The following is a 20,965-nucleotide window of genomic DNA, read 5'->3' on the forward strand; positions in this document are numbered from 1 at the left end:
TTGGCGTGTTCTCCCCATGTCTGCTTGGGTTTCCTCCCAGTCTTTCAAAAACGCATTAGTAGGTCCACTGCTTTAAGAAATAGTCCACAGGTGGTACCCTGTGCATTGTGCCCAATGATTATGGCAAAACTATGGGATCACAATTGATCAGTATGAAAGTTACTGTGAACAACTGACAACTTTAATCAGCTCTAAGTGCTGGTTGTTCCATTTCAGTCCACTCTATTTCAATATGTTCATATTGCCATCTGAAAGCTGGGGAAGTTAAATCAAAATTACCTAAGCTGTGACAAGGAAACAAGTCGTAAAAATATGCTGTTTTTGGCATGAAATGGCGGTCAGTACGTGAAGGACTTTGCTTTATTCTTATTTTATTGTTTTTTTTTTTTTTTTTTGGAAACAGGCTTTTGGAAAAAGGACAGTACATTTTATTAACACACTGTAGGCCTACAGCAATGTTTATAGTTTATGCATACTCAATGTCAAAGTAGCTATTGTGATGTAAATCTAAACAAGGGCAAAATATATTCATTACACCAAGCACTGAACAGCACCCCTCATTCTCCAGCTTTGATAAATACAAGTAAGTGAATGAATGGGTTATAAGCCAGATCTGCGAGGTGCTTCACATCTAATTCCCCACACAAATACTACTTCAATTTTAAGTATTTATGATGTCACAAGCAAATGATTTCATCATAACATCATATATAGAAACACACAACCTGTCCAGATGGAAGAGCTTATTAGGAAGTAATACATGAGTAATTCATTGTATTATCATCAGTAAAATCCACACAAAACCATCCTTTCCTTAATAATTTAAACTGTGCCAAACACTGATGTAAGCATTTTCAAAACCTTACACCAACTGTTCTCAATCCTTACACAGCATTCTGTATTATTAACATACCTGATTCAACTCTTTAGTTAATTATCATACCATGTATGAGCTGAGTCAGGTGAATTACATCAGGACAATTTGCACCATTGGGCTCCCGGGACCTGGACAAAGACCCAGGGCTCTAAATTGTGCACACAGTTGCTCTGGTCAGATCCAATCTACTGGTCAGGCATTTTCTCTAGTAGAAAAACTGAGGAACACAGTTAAACTTTTGCATCTCTATCTTTGAAATTTGTTTCTGTGGATGACCATGAATTGCACATACCTTCTCTTAATTTGAAGCTCTTACAAGCATAACTGGATGAATAATCTTTGGTTTAAATAAGCTTTCAGTCATTCAGAATATATTTATTTCTCTACACTCACTTTATTTCTTCTATATTTACAGTAAATTCTGAAAGGAAACTGATTAATAAATTGTCAAAAGGCACAAAAACACTACATTATATGTTGTAAATATAAACTAATTCCAAATACCTTCAAAAAAATATTAAGGTTTCTAACAGTTTATTGTAGTATATGTCTTTATAATTTGTGCAAAATGTGCAGTGAAAAAGACGTCATCTAGAAGGCAGCAAAACCTGTACTCATCTAAACCGTACCTTAATTTCCGAAGAAACATTTGAGAAAGTGTCAACAAAACTCGTTAGATGTCATTAAAAGAACAAGTACAGACAGAGCTCAAACTCAAAATATTATTGTTTAAATGTTTTTTATTTTAGAGTTTAGCAACTGAGACATGAAGGGCTCAAAGTAAGCCAAGTGTTGACTCTACAGAAGTGGATGGTTTAAAGATGACATTCAGTTAAAAGTACCATTGCTTCTAATACAGTTTCATATCAAACTCTATGATTATAATGTTACCTCAGATCTTTGGCAGTGATTTATGACACAGTTACTGTAATAAATGAAAGCACGTGATTAAGAAAGAAGGCTAAGGACGCAAAAACATGTCTGTCCCTTAATGTGAATGAAGGTTAAAAATGTGGTAAGGCAGCGAGGGTATGGAGTTGTAGTTAGAGTTTGTTGGTGTTTTAAACAATATGTGGTTGTAGACACGATGTAAAAATGTTCTATAAATATTATATTCTATATTTATTCTTTAAATCATACACCCACTGACAGCCTTAAGTAGCACCACAGGGGCTAGTTTTAAGGGTCCTTAAATCTGGCATTGTTTACATTTGGTGCTCTCGATTCCAGTGTCACACTCAAAATGGCACCCCACTGGTCATCACACTGACCCCAGTGATGGTGTCTCCCAGAGGATCCATGGTTATATGGTGGGATACTTCTGTAGAAACCGATCAAAGGCATCATAAATGGCTTGTCTGCGTAAGAAAATCCATACAGGACAACATCAGACAAATTCACTGGAATCATTTCAATGGCAAGGAATTTAAAGGTAATTTTAAATGATAGTCCCTGTAATTACTGAGTTAAGTTGCATGCTAATTTAGGGATTTGTGTGAGTTAAAATATCTGCCACAGAGTTGAAAATGGCCACACTTTCCTATAAAGACATTGATAATACCAATGTTGTTATACAATTATGTAATTATACTGTTCAGCATTCCATGGCCCGTGGCTATGGTTACGGCAGTGAGTACATTTTGAATGCTGCTGACCTGAAGATGGCCTGTTTGAACAGGTAAGCGCTGATGTGTCCTCCGTCCAGGTAGCGGACCTCACAGCCTGGCCAGATCTCCTGTAAGCTGCGAACGCCGGTGCGAGGGATGTATGCATCCTCTTTAGCCTGGAGGATGATGATCAGACTAGGATCCACAGGGACTGTGACAGAGGAACCAATGGGCAAACACTGTGGTCACAAAGAGTACTAAAGAAGCTGCTGGCCATTGTTATCTGGTTGGGTAGGCTCTCTCTACCCCCATAGCAAAGCTGGCTAATGTGGGTTCTTGTTTTCCAATCATGTAAACAGATCAGGAAAACAGCAGTGGTGTTGTGGTGAGTCTTGAGTGAGCGAGTGGGCACCAGCTAGAACAGCCGAAATAAACCTACCGGAAAAGTTGGCGATGTGAGTGCACTCGTCCATGACTCCCTTCATGAAGCAGAGTGACTCTCTCTGTAGTGATTGCCGCTGTCCACCTCCGCTGCTAATGTTTTTAGCATGGAGCATGTCCATGTGCGGTCGGCTGCTGCTCACGGCTGACAGCATGCGGTCCAGGTTGTCCCCCCCCCTTTGGTTCAGCAGCAGCCGGGGATCCGAAACCGCTTGGGGTGTCTCCCCCAGACCAGTTTGCCTCCTCACCCTCTCACCCAGCCCCCCTCCACTCAGACGCAGCAGGCCAGGGGACAGAGCCAAGCCAAAGAGCTTATCGAAACTGCCGGGGGCGTTCCGCACAAAGTCTTGACCCATTCGAAACGAATCTGTCTGGAAGGAAGAATCAGTCGTAATCAGAAGATTATTTTAGAAATCAGTACAAAATACAGCTGTACATTTACATCAAGTCATACATTAAGTAACAAGTAAGTAAGTAACCATTGTATTTAATCTCTCAGTTTAAAAACTATATGTTTGAGCTCCTGTTAGTGTGGGTTCTTGGCAGTTTCCTTTCACCCAAAGTGCACATGTTCATAGCTTAAGAGTGCACTATTAAATTTACAGTCCTCCAGTGTTTGTCTCCTACCCCGCAGTATTCCAGCATGTGAATGATCTCCTCCTCGTACACAGTGTGTGTGGCGTACTGCTTCTCTAGCTGTCTCCAGTTTACAGCTTTACTTAAAACTCCCTGAAAAGAATGAAAAATAGGTCAATCATTTTGAAACAGAAAAGACAAAATCTAAATAAATAAAAAAAAAATGCAATAGACACACAATTATTTATAACCGTTAAAATTAATTAATAAATTGTATTTTTTAAGTGCTCAGTTGTTAAAGCAACTACTAACTATCTTTTCTGATTATGTATTTTGAATGTCAGAAAAATGTTATTTTCATTGGTTGGTTAATACCCTAGGAAGGCAGATCACTTATTCATTCATTCATTCATTCATTATCTGTAAGCGCTTATCCAGTTCAGGGTCGGGGTGGGTCCAGAGCCTACCTGGAATCATTGGGCGCAAGGTGGGAATACACCCTGGAGGGGGCGCCAGTCCTTCACAGGGCAACACAGACACACACACATATTCACTCACACCTATGGACACTTTTGAGTCGCCAATCCACCTACCAACATGTGTTTTTGGACTGTGGAAGGAAACCGGAGCACCCGGAGGAAACCCACGCAGACACAGGGAGAACACACCAACTCCTCACAGACAGTCACCCGGAGCGGGAATCGAACCCACAACCTCCACGCCCCTGGAGCTGTGTTACTGTGACACCTATCTGCTGCGCCACCGTGCCGCCCCAGATCACTTATGTTACATCTAAGTAAGGACCAAACTTACGGTGGTAAAAACACTGGAAGCAGTAGTCCAGGAAAGACAAGGAATAAGGGGAATAGGCTTGGGCCAGTTTGTCACAGCCAAAGATGCCATCTGTATGAAGAAAAAAAAAATGTGGATGCTTCATGAACAGAATCAAGATTGTTCTTTAAAGTATCAAGAGATATGCAATCACTCTCATAGCAGAAAAACTGTCTGAACATATTCAATAAATTGGCGGTTCAATAAATTGAATGATTCAATAAATCAAAACAACTAAGCCCAATCCCTATATGCTAATCTTTCCTTCAGCAGTAATAAGCGACCTACATGTCCTCCCATGGAGATTCCAGTCATCCCCAGTGGCCAGTAGCCCTCTCTCTCCAGCCAGTGAAGCAAAGCAGCCGACTCCAACACCAGAGCTCCGCCCATCACAAACAGGTCTGAGACATTTTTCAGACTGGAACGCCTTCATCATACAAACAACACAACAGCAGAAAAAGTCAAAACCAACTCACACCACATAAACTCTATCATCAAATCAGTGTTTTAGAAAGTGGGCAGCCTCCCTATTACTCTTCTGCGAGTGTATGATTAGGTCTTGAGCACAGGGTGGGTTTGGAGCCTCTAGCCAATGCTCCACACTGACCACGGTGACCTATGGTAACTGCTCCATGTCAGTGGCAGCAATAAGGAGTTGGTCTCCCTTTGCTGCCAGTATACTATCAATACCAGGAAGGTTTTACACATCAGAGTACTATATTTCTGTGTTGTCAGAGAGCGATATTAGATGATTCAAGTGGATGATCCAGGTGTCCAACCTTTGGCTATAGTAATATTAATTACTCGTTCTTGTAGCCACGTTTGCAGAAAAAAATATAAGGCCTCAACAACAAGTCCAAAGGTCGGTCACACAGCATTTAGATTTGAAACTGGAAAAGCCTGACCACTCACACTTGGTCTTTAGGTTTTCGGTATCCATGTGGCTGTGTGTCAAGGAAACTGAAGACCAAAATGATTCCTACCGGAGGGAACGTTCCTACGCTAAGTGAATCTGTCTGATATCTAATAGAAAACTGCATATCCACATACACACAAACACACTCCACGTCTTTTAAAGGATATAATAAGGATTTTCCAGCAGCAGGGAAGCCATTCCTGTCTCTTTGATCATTGGTCTGGCCATGAGGGTCCGCCTCCTCCAGAAAAACTGCAAAATCCAGAAAGGTGAGAATGATTTAAAGCCCAAAGGAAAGGAAACTAAGACGTATATAGCATCAGATATTAAACGTTTTAAACAAACAGCCTCCAAACATTACAACAAGCAACTGTCATACTGTCACTGGATGTCGCTCGCATTAGAGGTGAACTGGACCTGTTCTTCTGGCAGATTAAACACTGGTTTAAGTTACTAATGTGACAAGAACTCCCCATTACTGTGACAGGTCTGCGATCACGTTCACAGTGCTTTTAATGCTAAGTGACATACAACAACAGAGCCATCTATAAAGGCTAATGCTAACAAGCGATAGCTTTAACCGAACCACACACCTGTTAAGATAAACATTTTCTTATATATGATATAGTTGATATGCTGTTACTAACGCCCATGATACTGTCATCGACTTTTCTATCAATTGCCGGCCCTGTGGTGGTCCTGAGGGTGATGTCATTGTTTTTGTACGTTCACCTTATGAGGGGTGATGTACCTCGACTTCAAAATACACATCTCATCTGGTTACATTTACAGCCACAACTACTTCCAGGTGTCTTGATTTATGAATACTGAACACTTACATGGTCCCCAGTTCCAGCCAAATGAATACAAACGGGTCGGTGCCTCCTCCATGTTTTGGGAACTATAAACTGGAACCTGAAGAAATAAAGAAATTCATTCTGGACCGGCACAGTTTGAAAGCTATGTTTAGAATAATCTCTGTGTTGGACATTTCTCAGTGGTGGGTGCTTTTACCTGGCTTTGACAGACTCTGATGGCAAGATTCCCGGGACAAGCTCTGCCAGGGGAGATATGAAGTGTCCATTGTGAATTTTACAGTCCGAGTGATCCTCCACCTGGAGAAGGACCATATCAGTTGTGTCCAGTTAAGAACCTGAAACGCTTCTTTTATATAACGTTAGGAGAACACAGAGCTTTCAGTGTGTTAAATAAGAATCATGCACTTCTGCAGTTATTATGTTTCATATATTCACACATGTACAGCTGGGGTTGCTGCTTCATCACAAGTGGAAATCCGATATATGACACCATATAGATTTCAAATATATGACATAATATGGATATATTTCATGGATCTCCCAATTATTCAACTTATATTTAAAGTTAAAGGTGTTGTTAAACAAGTAATACTACTACTACTACTACTACTAATAATAATAATAATAATCACTTTGAGAGGTAGTGTCACAGTCACACAGTTCCAGGGACCTGGAGGTTGTGGGTTCGATTCCCACTCTGGGTGACTGTCTGTGAGGAGTGTGGTGTGTTCTCCCTGTGTCTATGTGGGTTTCCTCCGGGTGACTGTCTGTGAGGAGTGTGGTGTGTTCTCTCTGTGTCTGCGTGGGTTTCCTACGGGTGACTGTCTGTGAGGAGTGTTGTGTGTTCTCTCTGTGTCTGCGTGGGTTTCCTCCGGGTGACTGTCTGTGAGGAGTGTGGTGTGTTCTCTCTGTGTCTGCGTGGGTTTCCTACGGGTGACTGTCTGTGAGGAGTGTGGTGTGTTCTCTCTGTGTCTGCGTGGGTTTCCTACGGGTGACTGTCTGTGAGGAGTGTGGTGTGTTCTCCCTGTGTCTGCGTGGGTTTCCTCTGGGTGCTCGGATTTCCTCCCACAGTCCAAAAAACACACGTTGGTAGGTGGATTGGCGACTCAAAAGTGTCCGTAGGTGTGAGTGAATGTGTGTATGTTGCCCTGTGAAGGATTGGCGCCCCCTCCAGGGTGTATTCCCGCCTTGCGCCCAATGATTCCAGGTATGCTCTGGACCCACCGCGACCCTGAACTGGATAAGCGCTTACAGATAATGAATGAATGAATGAATGAATTTTATTAGGTATTTTACATAAATTCAAGCTCATTTGAAACTGTCATGTTCAAAGTGTAAAGCGTAGAGAGACTCTGCGTCATCGTTAAACAGCTGTAGACCTGATAATTCCATCATGAAAAAGTTCCTTACTTTGTCGATATAAACGGGATAATCCCGCGGCACCAAATGTTTACACTTCTCTCGGTTTCCGATGATTTTCCGGAACTCGAATATTCTGGAAAATAAGAAAACTGTCAAATGTTCCTCAAAGTCAAATGATTAGATTTCCCCTGGACAGGAAGCCCTTTGATAGACTTGTGCCCTGTCCAGGGTGTGTTTCTGCCTCATGCTCAATGACTCTGGGGCTCCACATAGTCGCTATTAGTAACTTCTGTTAATGGAAATTCCACCTTAAATATTTTATTGAACACACTATTGTTAAGTATTTACACAGGGTAAAGGAAATCAGACACTTTCTCTTTAGTTTAAACAAACAAAAACGAACTTTGGACTGTCTCTCGACCGGTACAGAGTTCCTTTGCTTGGTTCTGCCGAGGCTTATATGTAAAGAGTATCAGACACTGGGACAGTACAGCTGTGATTGAATGAGAAACCAGAGACTCACTGCCTATTAATAGAGCAGCTACAAAGCTGGATGATGTCAGACAACTCTTTCCGAGTGGAAATGGACCATGATAATGGTCTCAATGTACCCTCTGTATAACATTAGGGCCATTAAGGGCAAAAAGGATGTAAAACCTTTGGTGTGTTAGAGTTGTATCCGGGCGCTGGGATGAGACAGTGTGGTGTTAGGCTACGTTCACATTACAGACAGACACAGGTCACTCCACAAGCAATGTTGGACGAGACCATAGAGTGCAGATAAAAAGACCGTGATAATTCAGAAGGTCACGAGACACTGAAAACCACCCAGAAACCACAACGTGACTCAGGAATGATCTACGGTTTCCTGTACCTCTTCAGGTCCTCTGGCTTGCCCCATCCTTGGATGAAGAGTTTGGTGAGGAGGAACTTTCTGTAAAGCACATCAAGCCGGCTCACACCCATTGGCAAGGACCTGTCATCTGTTCGAAAGAGAAAAAGAAAACCAATTTGTAACAGCGCTCACAAACCATGTCAAACCTCTAACAACACTGGAAGAACCTGTCCAACTGAAGATATAAATCACGCCTATTTGTGCGCAGAATACCTGAACCAGTATCGTTAACCAGTCGACGCCTAAGACTGGCCTCGGTAGGATGTTCAGTTCTGAAAAAAACACTAATCAAAGAAACACTAGGTGATATTTATTCTCTCTTGTTTTGCTACTGGGGCTCCCCCTAGTGTAATTAATTTTAACAGCACTGTACTGAAATCAATGGGGAGGTGGGGGGAGTGGGAGGTGGTTTTCAACGTCCTCCAAAAGGTACATAACAGGGTTGGGCGATATGGCCCTAAAATAATATCATGATACTTCAGGGAATTTCGATAATAACAATATTCTTGGCGATATGAAGAAATACATTGAAAAATCCTTTATTTAAATTTCACAAGCACACAACTGCAACAAAAATAAATTATATATCAGTGTTAATTATATCATATTATTTTACGGGCGGCACGGTGGCGTCCAGGGACCTGGAGGCTGTGGGTTCGCTTCCCGCTCCGGGTGACTGTCTGTGAGGAGTGTGGTGTGTTCTCCCTGTGTCTGCGTGGGTTTCCTCCCACATTACAAAAACACACGTTGGTAGGTGGATTGGCGACTCAAAGTGTCTGTAGGTGTGTGAGTGAATGTGTGAGTGTGTGTGTTGCTCTGTGAAGGACTGGTGCCACCTCCAGGGTGTATTCCCGCCTTGCGCCCAATGATTCCAGGTAGACTCTGGACCCACCGCGACCCTGAAGTGGATAAGCGCTTACAGATAATGAATGAATGAATCTTAATGTAAAAGTATTACAGTGTTCCTTTAACATTGAGAGTATAAAGTGAGTCTCAATTGGGTCTGGTTAAAATGTCGTATCTCTGCTTTTAAGAGGAATACATGGAGCAATAGCATGTTGATGAGGTCATAAACTCAGACTGGCGCTGCATAATAATCCTGCAACAACCCAGAGTTCACTGTTTATTGTTGCAATAAGAGTTTACTGTTGCACTGCTGTGTCTGATCCACTGACCTGCTCTTTAATAAACTTTACAAGCATGAGGTTTGAGACTGTACTGTGGATGATTGCTGTGAACAGTTGTTGGCATTCAGCCTCAAACCTTTGTGAGGTCAAGTGCTGATGCGGGGGCTGTATACCCCTCTAACCCATTAGGCATGATGACCTCAGGCTCCAGAAAAGAGTTCATGCGTTTCTATGGAGATTATATGAGCTGTACGTGCCCAGCTGAACGTAAACAATGAGGGCACCATGAAGTCGCTGATACAACTTAATAGAAGAGGTGTCTAAATACTTTTGGTCAGGTAGAGTGTGGTCAGCCAGAGCCACAGTGATACGCATGCGTTAAATAAAGTTTAAAGAATTGCTCAATATTCAGGGGTCACGAATGAACAGTGACCCATGTCCGAACTTTCCTTTCATTCTGTAATTTCCGTCCCGTTTGACACTTCCTTCTCTCTCTCACACACACACTATCTGTGTGCGTTTATTATCCACTCGTTACACACGCTTTAGACTGGAATTAAAAGTAGATAAATCATTTAACATCCGCGTAAAATTAGAAACGTGTTTAATGCTGATTTACCTCGACCTGAAGAGCAGCTCTGAGGACTTTGGGCTGTTTGTCATCGTCCCAGGATTCAATGGGAGTTCCGTGTGCGCTGTTTCTTCTTCGGTGGTGGTGCTGGTGGTGGTGGTGTTTTTCTGATTTCCAGCAGGGGGCGACAAAGGCTGGTGTTTACTTTTTTTAAATCATCCACCAGGGGGCGATATTCAGTCTTAGTCCTTTATCACCAACAAAGAGCGATTCTTTTCACCACCAGAGGAGGGGGTTTAGTCTTATGACGTTTTTTCACCAGTAGGGGGCCTCCTCTTTTTTTTTTTTTTTATCCACTAGCATTTGTTTGGTCTCGTTTCTTGTGAATAATTAATACCCGAATTTAATAATTTTGTGATTATTTAACTGAAAATGTTGGATATATTTTAATTAACATTATAACGACTATATTATTGACAACGATAAAGGCCACTGTTCCCGCACAAAATCAGTTCAGAGACCTGTTAATTAACAGCGTGGAAGGCAAGTTTAGAGTGTTGCTGCAGTACTGGCCCTTCACCAGCAGGAGGCAGTGCAGGTTTTAGTTATCGTACAACCACCGTTCAGCTGTGTTACAGTAAGGAATGGTAAAGAACTGTTTGGTTCTTTTATAATAGATACTGAAATACTCACAGTAATTAAACAGTCAGTAACTTAGAACAGATACTGAATTAAAGCTTAGACACCAAATACCTCACAGATTAGGGACTGGAACTGTTTACTGAATTATTTACTATAGTTTACGGATAATATTATTATCAATACTTCATTAATTTTAGTGCCATTTTATTCACATAAAGGGACAGTCCATCACAACAAATGTATTCAAGCGGGTTAAATTTCAAATTGTTCTTTTGTTATTACAGTGCTATAACACGTGTTATAAAGGTTTTTCCATGTGATATTTATTATATGACCTGGAGCCAGATCTGAAGGTAATTTCCGTTATCATATTATCCCTAGCAGCAGGAAATTGACAGAGAGGGAGGCTGGAGGTCAGGGCTGTGTGACTATGAGGTAAGAGCCACTATTTATGGGACAATTCAGATACTTTTAACTATGATAACAGTCATCTTATTCTTCTAAAATGAGTTTATCAGCGCTGACAGATGCTCTGGGGCTATATAACCATTCCTACTGCTCCGGTGTCATTGTGAGTTTGGGAGCTGCCTCGAGGAGGCAACTCAGAGCTTTGAGCTTCAGTTTTTTGGGGGAATTTTTCACCTGTTTGAGGACGAAAGGGACGGACCAACCATGGGTCACTTCTCCAGGATTCTTCCAGCACTCCTGGGTGGACTCTTGGTCAGCGCAAGTCCAGAAGAGGGCTCTTTCCTGGGCGATATATTAAAGGTTTACGGCCAAAACGGCTTATTGGATCACAGTGGAATTCAAAGCCTACTGGAGAGCGTTGGTCAAGGAAAGAGAGTGGAGAACTGGCCCGTCCAAGCGCAGGTAAACAGCCGCCACACTCTCTGATCGCTGACACAATGAAATGACAATTTTAGGACAAAGGGTTTGTTTGTTTTTTTTATTAGATTTTTATTTTTTATTTATTTATTTTTTTTGTCGATGAGAATTTGGAATGAAAATCAAAAATCAAAACTTTTTCACACCCCATATTTCAAACTGTATTTATTGATTTCCTCACCATTACATTAATTGCTGAAAGAAATAAATACAATGTGTTCATTTTCACTTTCAAAAGATACATTTTGACCAACGCTTTCACACAAGACTAGATCTTCTCAGAATCCCAATACTTCAAGAAGTGAATAAATGAAACAGATGCAGTGCTGGAACACAGAATACTTCACTCACAGCATTGGCAGGTCTTGTGCAGTGCTTAGTACCTGCCAAATGTGGTCCAAGGAAGGACGAACGGTGCACAGGCGACAGAGTCATGGGAACCCAAGACTCTTGTGCCTCAATTCCTCAATTTCAGTGTGTGGTTTTAATCTTATGGCTGATGTATGTGTATATATGAATGTGAACTTTCTTTGTCTAGAGTTAATAACCCACATAAGACCTCCCTCAAGCTACAAAGAGGATCCGAATAAGTAGATTGAAATCTAAATCCTCCATCATGTGAAATGACTGCTACTTCTGTGCAGAATTTCAGCCCATTAACTGTACTCAGAAATACAAAAGTACTAATTACATCCAGCTTCCTTCAGCTTAGAAACCGAACTTTGCACAGCCCTATTGCTCTCTTATTGGGACCATTTTGGTCTGAAATAACAAGATAAAGACTCCACCAAAACTTTATCAAAACTGAGTAATTCAGCAGCTGAAGTGTGATGTGTTTGGAAGTGAAATGGCTCATTGCAGGAAAAACTCAAAAAACTAGAGCCAAGGGTCACAAAGGGTGTGTCCCGGCTCTTCTAGTGAGGGAGCTTATAGTGTAGTGGGTCTTAGTCAGTGTTTACTTAAGCAGCGGTGCAAGTGTCATTATTCCAACCCATGTCCAGCCTCAGAAGAGATGTTACTGAGGCACTGTACTAAGAGAGTGATAACCCAATGCACTGATGCACCTGGCCAGCAGAGACACTAGGTAATACATACCATGCGTTTCAACTGCGCCAAACGTGAGCACAAGCTAAGATAGATGTCGGTATTTGTAGCTCGACTGCTTTGAGCTTTTATGAACTGATGGATTAACCAAACCCCTCCCGTCTGACCACGTCTCTGTTTCTCCCCCTGCTTTGGTCAGTGTTTGTCCGGAGAGGAGATCCTCGCTTTCTATGGCCTCAGTAATGTCACACAGTTGAATCAGGACCACTTGAAGACCATCTGCCCAGCCGTGCTCAACAAGGCCCTGCTGCCTCTCTGCACTCCGAAGGCAGCCCAGCCCTATATACATATAGAGGAGCATGGTGAGTGAAGGAGTGACGATGTGTCGGGGTGGGGGGGGGGGCTGCTTCAAAAATACACCTTGCATTTTGTAATTACATCCATTACTGCACTGTAAATACTGCATAATTGCTTTATAAGTGTATTATTAACAGCTTATGCATGTGTTATAAACTTTACATAAATAAAAATACAGTGGAACGTTACCAACGTTTGTTGCTGATCTTAAATTATATATAATACAGGCAGTATGCATAGCTTAAAAGCAAATTGCTTTATAAATGCCTTATTACATGCTTATACATGCATTATAAAGTCTATAAATGCCTTATTACATGCGTTATAAACTCTACATAGATAAACATACAGTGGAACGTTACCAACGTTTGTTGCTGGTCTTAAATTATATATAATACAGGCAGTATGCATATCTTAAAAACAAATTGCTTTATAAATGTCTTATTACATGCTTATACATGTATAATAAAGTCTATAAATGCCTTATTACATGCTTATACATGTATTATAAAGTCTATTTAAGTATCCTTTCAGTGGAACGATATATTTGACCCTTTTTAAGGTGCGTTTATGTGATATTGCACACAATACACACGCAGTAAAAGGACAGTTTGGACATCTTTCAAACACTGGTCATCTATCGGTACACCGTGCAAAAGGGTATTGCCCAAATTTTCCAGGTTCAAACATGGACTTTGCTCTTTGTCCTCTCTGGGCTCCAAGCTGGCTGATACGGAATCTCCGCTAGCGCCACACTGATACACACTGAGTGATTTATTGGGTAAAGTACCGGCATGAAACAGTGGCTAAAACCCCCACTTTAATACAGCACACTTTAGCCTTGACTTCAATAGAACCAGGAGGTTAATGGTTCCATGGGCTTATCAGGATTGAACCCAGAATCCCTGGTGTTATTACTGAGAGTGTATCGAGTGGCCTGAACCCAGGAGTAAGTGGTCAGGTTCAGTTGGAGTTGTTAATAATTAGGTGGCCCTTTGAACAGCGGGCTCTAATTCCTCTTAACATTGTGAAATAAAGATTTAACACTGACACCTAATGGCCTGGATGTGTCAGAGATTCTGTACTAAACCTGGTTCATTCCAAGTCTACGAAGCAGGTTGCTCCTTCATGTTATCTGAGTGGCACTTGATAAAAAAAAAACATACAGAATCAAAAATAAAATCATAATAATAATTAACTATTATAAATGATCCCTTTTTTTCTGTTGATTGCTCTTGTAACTGTGGCCTTCCATTTTCACCCACAGTCTGGGGATATGGGTTCCTGGCAGTTACCATCATCAACCTCCTCTCTCTCATGGGTCTTGCTCTCATTCCCTTCACTAAGAAACCCTACTTCCCTAAAGTGCTCACTTACTTCATTGGCCTGGCTATTGGAACACTGTTCTCTAATGCTGCACTACAGCTCATACCTGAGGTAAGACCCTGTGGATTTTAGTGAGGCTCCTCACACCCTATAGAGATATACACTTAACACCAATCCAGGTCTTCCCAGGAGCTCCATCAGTCCAGAGGAAGCTGTTTCCCAGCCCCACAGTCCAGTGTTTGGGGGCCTTGTGCTCTAGAAAACCCATGGCACAGTTCTCCCTGTGTCTGCGTGGGTTTGCTCCTGGTGACTGCCTGTGAGGAGTTTTGTATGTTCTCCCTGTGTCTGCGTGGGTTTCCGCCGGGTGACTATCTGTAAGGCGTTGGTGTGTTCTCCCTGTGTCTGCGTGGGTTTCCTCCGGGGGCTCCGGTTTCCTCCCACAGTCCAAAAACACACATTGGTTGGTGGATTGGAGACTCAAAAGTGTCCGTAGGTGTGAGTGTGTGAGTGAATGTGTGAGTGTGTGTGTTGCTCTGTGAAGGACCCTCCAGGGTGTATTCCTACCATGTGCCCAATGATTCCAAGTAGGCTCTGGACCCACCACGACCCTGAACTGGATAAGCACTTACAGACAATGAATGAATGAATGAATTAATAATAATAATAATAATAATAACAATAATAATAATCATCTGTGTACATGCTTAGGCCTTGGGCTTTGATCCAAAAGCAGACAACTACGTGCAGAATGCTGTTGGGATCTTCGGTGGATTCTACCTCCTCTTCTTCACTGAAAAGATTTTGAAGATGTTCTTGAAGACAGAAAATGAGGTATGATTTTAGAGCATATGCTTCCAATCCTTAACAGAACTTTAAATGCCGTCATAGCAATTACCAAACTAAGCTGGACATCAATTGGCATTTTTGGGGGATAATTGGGGGATAGCCTTCAGGTGGAGGTGTAAGTTCAAGAGGAGTGGGTGCAGTAAAACGAGGTCTGAAGTCTGGGTAAGTTGTTGATGTTAAAATAATCAAAGACAGTCAGAAGTCCATCCTAAAACTGGCTGATTTAAAATATAAGTGAATTCACACATAATCCATGTAACAACAACATTTCCTTCAACATTCTCTGTCCAGCACGGTCACAGTCATTTCAGTCCTCCAGAGAGTCCGCAGCAGAATGGAGGAACGGTCATCGCTGTCACCAGCTTCTGTGAAAAGCCCAGCATCTACTCAGAACCCCTGGAAGAACAGGTACCAGCCCAATCCCTTGTGTTTTAGTCACATGATTAATTTTTATTATTTGCTGCAGTCACTTTGAGGACGGAGTGTCTGGATTTGTAGCAAAGCACTAATGTAAACTGTTGAGAAAGATGGATATATTTATCTCATACTCAGCTCCTCTCCCAGCGCTGGAGAGAGTCTCACAGCATTTAAAAACACTGAGAACCAACATCTCTTCACATTAGGGGGGTAAGGGATCCCGCTGTGTTTCATAAAGGAGAAACAGACTGTTATCCTCTGTTAGACATATTAGCATTTTCATCATAAGATCTAACTGAGAAATGGTAGCAAATTTAGCCTCTATGATGTGAACCAAGCCTTGGTTCAGTTTGATCCAGAGTCCTTTAGTCCACACTGTGGTCTGAGACATATCTCACAAGTGCTATATTTTTCGGGTCAAACGGAAAAATCAGAGGCTCTGATCAAAAGAAGCTATGTGTGAAATTACCTTTCATTTTAAGATCTGTGAAACGCAATCTGTAGAGAGTGCTCCTCACTTACATTGTTTTAATTTTAACATCCAAATTACAAATAATATATTTTATAAAATAGCATCGAATATATCAAAGTAAACATCCCGGTCTTTATAAGTGAGTTTAGTGTAAGATGATGTCACATGAAACACAAGAATAAAAATACTTATATAAATACAAGTAGTATGGAGGAGTGTGGTGTGTTCTCCCTGTGTCCGCGTGGGTTTCCTCTGGGTGACTGTCTGTGAGGAGTGTGGTGTGTTCTCCCTGTGTCTGCATGGGTTTCCTCCAGGTGACTGTCTGTGAGGAGTGTGGTGTGTTCTCTCTCTGTCTGCGTGGGTTTCCTCTGGGTGACTGTCTGTGAGGAGTGTGGTGTGTTCTCCCTGTGTCTGCGTGGGTTTCCTCCGGGTGACTGTCTGTGAGGAGTGTGGTGTTTTCTTCCTGTGTCTGTGTGGGTTTCCTCCGGGTGACTGTCTGTGAGGAGTGTGGTGTGGACCCACCGCGACCCTGAACTGGATAAGGGTTACAGATAATGAATGAATGAATAAAGCAATAAAAACAACACAAATGTATTAAAGTAGAATAAAAGCTATAAAAGCTATAAAAGCTAGTGCCCTCTGACTTTTGCCAAGAACTTTAGGTTGCTGCAATAAGGCAGTTCCACATATCAATGTTTCACAGATGGTCAAAAGTCATGTGACATTCCCTCAGGTCCCTGAGGTTGAGGCTGTACCTCACTTGAGGATAATCATTAACGTAATTCGTAACTAAATTACGTTGTATCCAATCCCTATAAGACGTGTATAAATTGACCACTGAGCAAATGTGTTTATAGTGGAGACGTTAGGGGGTGGAAAAAGGAAACAGCTCCAATATCCAGTCCTTTTTAATTAATTGCGTCCAAAGAAAATAAAAATCTTGGGCTTTTTCTTAGGAACAAAATGTAACTGTAATGTAAAGCATGTTCCCATTTCTAATGCAGTTTTTCAAAAGCACACATTTAGTAACTCCTCCGCAGCCCTTTATTATTTCTATGTAACTGGGCTATAAACATGAGACGACACCGAATCTTCATATGGTGGCTCTGATTAAACTGCTGTGTCTGAAAATGCCCATACGTGTTCACGTACGTAAACATAGCTAGTTATTAGCCACGGCTGCTAACCATGACATTTCATCATCGATGTGAAAAAGTGGATGAAGAGGAACAACGGCCTCACGGCTCAACACTGCAGTCGATCTGAAGCAGCCCCGAATGAACGTAGACTGTATGTTTGTGTGAGCATGTGTAGGGGTCAGTGTATTTTTCAGTCCAGTCTCAGCAAGACACGCAGCTGTATTTGGCTTTGATGGACACAGCTGTTCATGGAAAGAACTCTGTCCTAGTTCACGAAGAGCTTGTTTTTGACGCTAATTACATGGTTTAAATAACTCACATTACCTCAAGAACCTGACTCTTTTCAATGGGGTTTCAGTTGTTGATTTTCTTGATTTGCTCCCTTTCTTTAAGGAGTCTGAGCCCCCACAGCCATCGTGTCCGAGGCGGATATTCCAGCAGTTGGGCAGCGTGAAGACAGTGGCATGGATGATCACTCTGAGTGATGCCTTACATAACTTCATCGATGGACTGGCCATCGGAGCATCCTTCACCGTGTCCGTCCTGACCGGCTTCAGCACCTCCATCGCCATCGCCTGTGAGGAGTTCCCCCATGAGCTCGGTGAGCAGGACACTCACAGCTATCACTCTATCTCTGCAGTGTAGTTATTTGTACTGACAACACTGTCTTACTGGGCACAGTGACCTTGTTACTCGGAGAGCAGTGGGAAAGTCCGAGACGTCAGTGTTGGATTTTGCTGATGAACAGAGCTAAGAGATGATGATGATGGTGGTGGTGATGATGATGATGATGATGGTGGTGATTAGTAACAGCGAGAACGAGTCGATGTTAATCAGGGATTTGACTCGAGGCGAGTGTAAGCCACACGAACGTGTTGTTTTTCTCGGCATTGAGTCGATGCTATTTTCCTCCGCAGTGAGCACACACACTCAAAACAAACACTCCCGCCCACTCACTGACCGGTCATAGGGTCAGGGGTCAGAGGCCAGGCCCCCTCCTGGGCTTGTGTTTGATTATCTGTTCTGTACTTTGCCTTTCTTTACGCAGCGGTCACTTTTACTGAAACAGCACTCAGATAATTACACGAATACGACTATTATCACCCAAAATAATGAGAGAGAGAGAGAGACAAAGAGAGAGAGAGAGAGAGAGAGAGAGAAAGAGAGAGAGACAGAGACAGAAAGGGAGAAAGAGAGAGAGAGAAAAAAAGAGAAAGAGTAAGAGAGAGAGAAAAAGAGAGAGAGAGAAAGAGAGAGAAAGAAAGAGAGAAAGAAAATAAAACTCAGATAAAAGACATTTTATTATGCATATAATGCAGATATGAGAAATATAAAATGGTTTTATGTAAAAGGCTATTTAAGGCCACGGTTAAAACTTCACTCTGTCCAAAGCTGTTTCAGAATTTCTGTGTGTGTGTGTGTGTACTCTGTCTCCCTCTGCAGGTGATTTTGTGATCCTGCTGAACTCAGGGATGAGTGTCCCTCAGGCCATCTTCTTTAACCTGCTCTCAGCCATGTCCTGTTACTTGGGACTGGTGCTGGGGATCCTGGTGGGCAGCACCTTCGCTCCCAATGTCATCTTCGCCTTGGCCGGGGGGATGTTCTTGTACATAGCTCTCGCGGACATGGTGAGACCCTCACACACACTGTGTGTCCAAAACTTCATAAACAACACCCTTATTTCATCATTTTTAGAGAAACGCACGACATGAAATGTGCTAGAGCAGTGCTCGTGATACAATTACAGACTGTAGTCCATCTGTTTCTCTGAATACTTTGTGCTTCAATAGTCATGTGCCTCGTGGATGTAAAGTCAGAGACAGTAGCTCATGCGTCGCTGCACAGTTTGTGTTGGTCTTCAGTCCAGCAGTGACACTGAGGGGTTTAAAAACTCCAGCAGCACCGCTGTGTCTGATCCACTCGTACCACCACAACACACACTAACACACCACCACCCCATCAGTGTCAGTGCAGCGCTGATGCATCACACACACCTGCTCTGACCGATACAGAAGAGTGAAAGTGGACAAGGAAGTATGCAGAGTATGGACTGCTTCTGACTGCTTTTTTCTGACGAGATAAACAAGATTATATGTTGCAGGACTGTACAGCGCCAGTGCGAGTTTATGACCTCATTAACCTGTTATTGCTTCCTCTATTCCTCCTAAAACCGGACACAGTAATGAAGCAGAGATAAGAGATTTTAAATGAGGCTTGTTTGTGCTTGGTGTTAAGAGGAACGTGACACTCAGCTGTTTCGACCAAGGAGCTGTATTTAAGACCAGCTCTTCCTGAGTCTTATCTGGAGCTGATATAAGTCGTGGAACACATCTATTAAATCATGTTTACTACTCAGCAAGACATCCACATGTGAGCAGCTCATGTCCTTACGCTCTGTAGGAGACATCTTTTGCACCAAACAATCACTGCATCACGGCCAGCGTTTTGCTTCTAAACCCACTGTCCATTTTCTCTACAATTACAGACTATAGTCCAGCTGTTGCATACTTTATTTATTTTTCTTAAGCCCCCTTTCACATTGTTTGTCAGTGTTCTGAGCAGTATAGTTTGGGTGGTGGATCATTTTCAGCTCGGTTGTGGTGGTGGTACGTGTGGATCCGACACAGCAGTACTGCTGGAGTTGTTAACCCTTTAGTGTCATGGCTGGACAGCTGCACAGTGTGGACACACTCCAGTGTTTAAAAAACTCCAGCAACACGGCTGTGTCTGATCCACTTCAGTGTCACTGAAGAAGCGAGAATGATCAACCACCCTGATCATACCTGCACTCTGGTGTCAGCGTCAGTTAGAGGGGAATAACACCCCCCTGCAGTGGGCTTGAGAATGGTGTTCTCCATTCGATACCTTTAGCATGAGCTGGAGCGGTGTTTGTGGTCCAGAACTATTCATACCTGACCTCACCATGTGTCTCATGGCTCAGATTAAGCCCTTACCCTCTCCAACTCTCTCTCTCTCTCTCTCTCTCTCTCTCTCAGTTCCCTGAGATGAACGCCATCGCGAAAGAACATCACCAGAGCAGAAAGACAGACGTGGTGTTCTTCATCATCCAGAACGCCGGACTGCTGAGCGGATTCTTAATCATTTTCCTCATCACCATGTTCGCTGGACAAATTAACCTGGGCTGAGCGGCCTGTCCTGAGCTACAACACGACCTGTAGTGCCTTAAAACACAGTAAAACACGTTAAAACAGACTAAGCGACCAGCTGGTGTGAGAGAGACGCTGGTAGAGATACAATAGAACTGATCAAGAACTAACCTAATATTCACACACTAACTTTCTATACAATATTTCAGAGTATTTTTACACGCTTTATACGTACGATCAAAAGATGGTGAAAGTTTCACTCGTTTTTTCTCCTCCACGTTTTCAATACCACTTCCATTCCCATTCCTAGTAAAATCTATATTGTTTAAGCACTTTTTACTATTTATTTCAGATGCAAAACAGTGGACGTTTTGATTCCAAACGCGTAAACGTCCATTAATTCAGCATCAGCTCAAAAATGAACTGGTTCTGAACCAGCACTGAAAGATTTGAAAAATTTAATATATAAACTTATATTTATATTTAACATTTTAATTTGTCATTCTATGGTGCTTTACTGAGACACACACTGTAAATTATTTCTTGTAAATTTTAGAGTAAAACACTGGCCCAGCCATTTACCGTATTTTTACAGGAACACTACTGTATTTCAAATTTACAGCATATTACTGTAATTGAATAATACAATAATTTACTGTAAATGCTTTGATTTACAGTAAAATAGTGTAGCAGACTCGCTGTAAATTTA

General features: G+C 42.1%; 2 protein-coding genes across 3 annotated transcripts; one reads left to right on the forward strand and one right to left on the reverse strand.

Moving 5' to 3' along the window:
- Positions 1-1,610: 1,610 nt before the first annotated feature.
- Positions 1,611-10,166, reverse strand: abhd18 (abhydrolase domain containing 18). Of its 2 annotated transcripts, XM_066642872.1 has the most exons (13): positions 10,070-10,166; positions 8,303-8,411; positions 7,477-7,561; positions 6,263-6,363; positions 6,088-6,163; positions 5,416-5,500; positions 5,245-5,272; positions 4,621-4,759; positions 4,315-4,404; positions 3,553-3,654; positions 2,924-3,296; positions 2,533-2,695; positions 1,611-2,235 (listed from the first exon to the last, which is right to left on the reverse strand). In XM_066642872.1, exons 2-13 carry the CDS (start codon positions 8,392-8,394, stop codon positions 2,181-2,183), a joined length of 1,389 nt encoding a protein of 462 aa, XP_066498969.1. In that variant the 5' UTR covers positions 8,395-8,411; positions 10,070-10,166; the 3' UTR covers positions 1,611-2,180. The 2 variants fall into 2 exon arrangements, with proteins under 2 accessions (XP_066498969.1, XP_066498968.1); XM_066642871.1 differs by lacking the exons at positions 7,477-7,561; positions 10,070-10,166 and having other exon boundaries at positions 5,245-5,500; positions 8,303-8,338.
- Positions 10,167-11,168: 1,002 nt separating this feature from the next.
- On the forward strand, positions 11,169-20,821 carry LOC136665074 (metal cation symporter ZIP8). The gene is made up of 8 exons (XM_066642631.1): positions 11,169-11,533; positions 12,792-12,954; positions 14,217-14,386; positions 14,984-15,106; positions 15,413-15,529; positions 17,543-17,750; positions 18,593-18,777; positions 20,146-20,821. The coding sequence occupies exons 1-8, from the start codon at positions 11,336-11,338 to the stop codon at positions 20,293-20,295; spliced, it is 1,314 nt and encodes a 437-aa protein (XP_066498728.1). The 5' UTR covers positions 11,169-11,335; the 3' UTR covers positions 20,296-20,821.
- The last annotated feature ends 144 nt before the right edge of the window (positions 20,822-20,965 follow it).

The sequence above is a fragment of the Hoplias malabaricus genome, chromosome 13 (genome assembly GCF_029633855.1).
Source record: "Hoplias malabaricus isolate fHopMal1 chromosome 13, fHopMal1.hap1, whole genome shotgun sequence".
Lineage (NCBI taxonomy): Eukaryota > Metazoa > Chordata > Actinopteri > Characiformes > Erythrinidae > Hoplias > Hoplias malabaricus.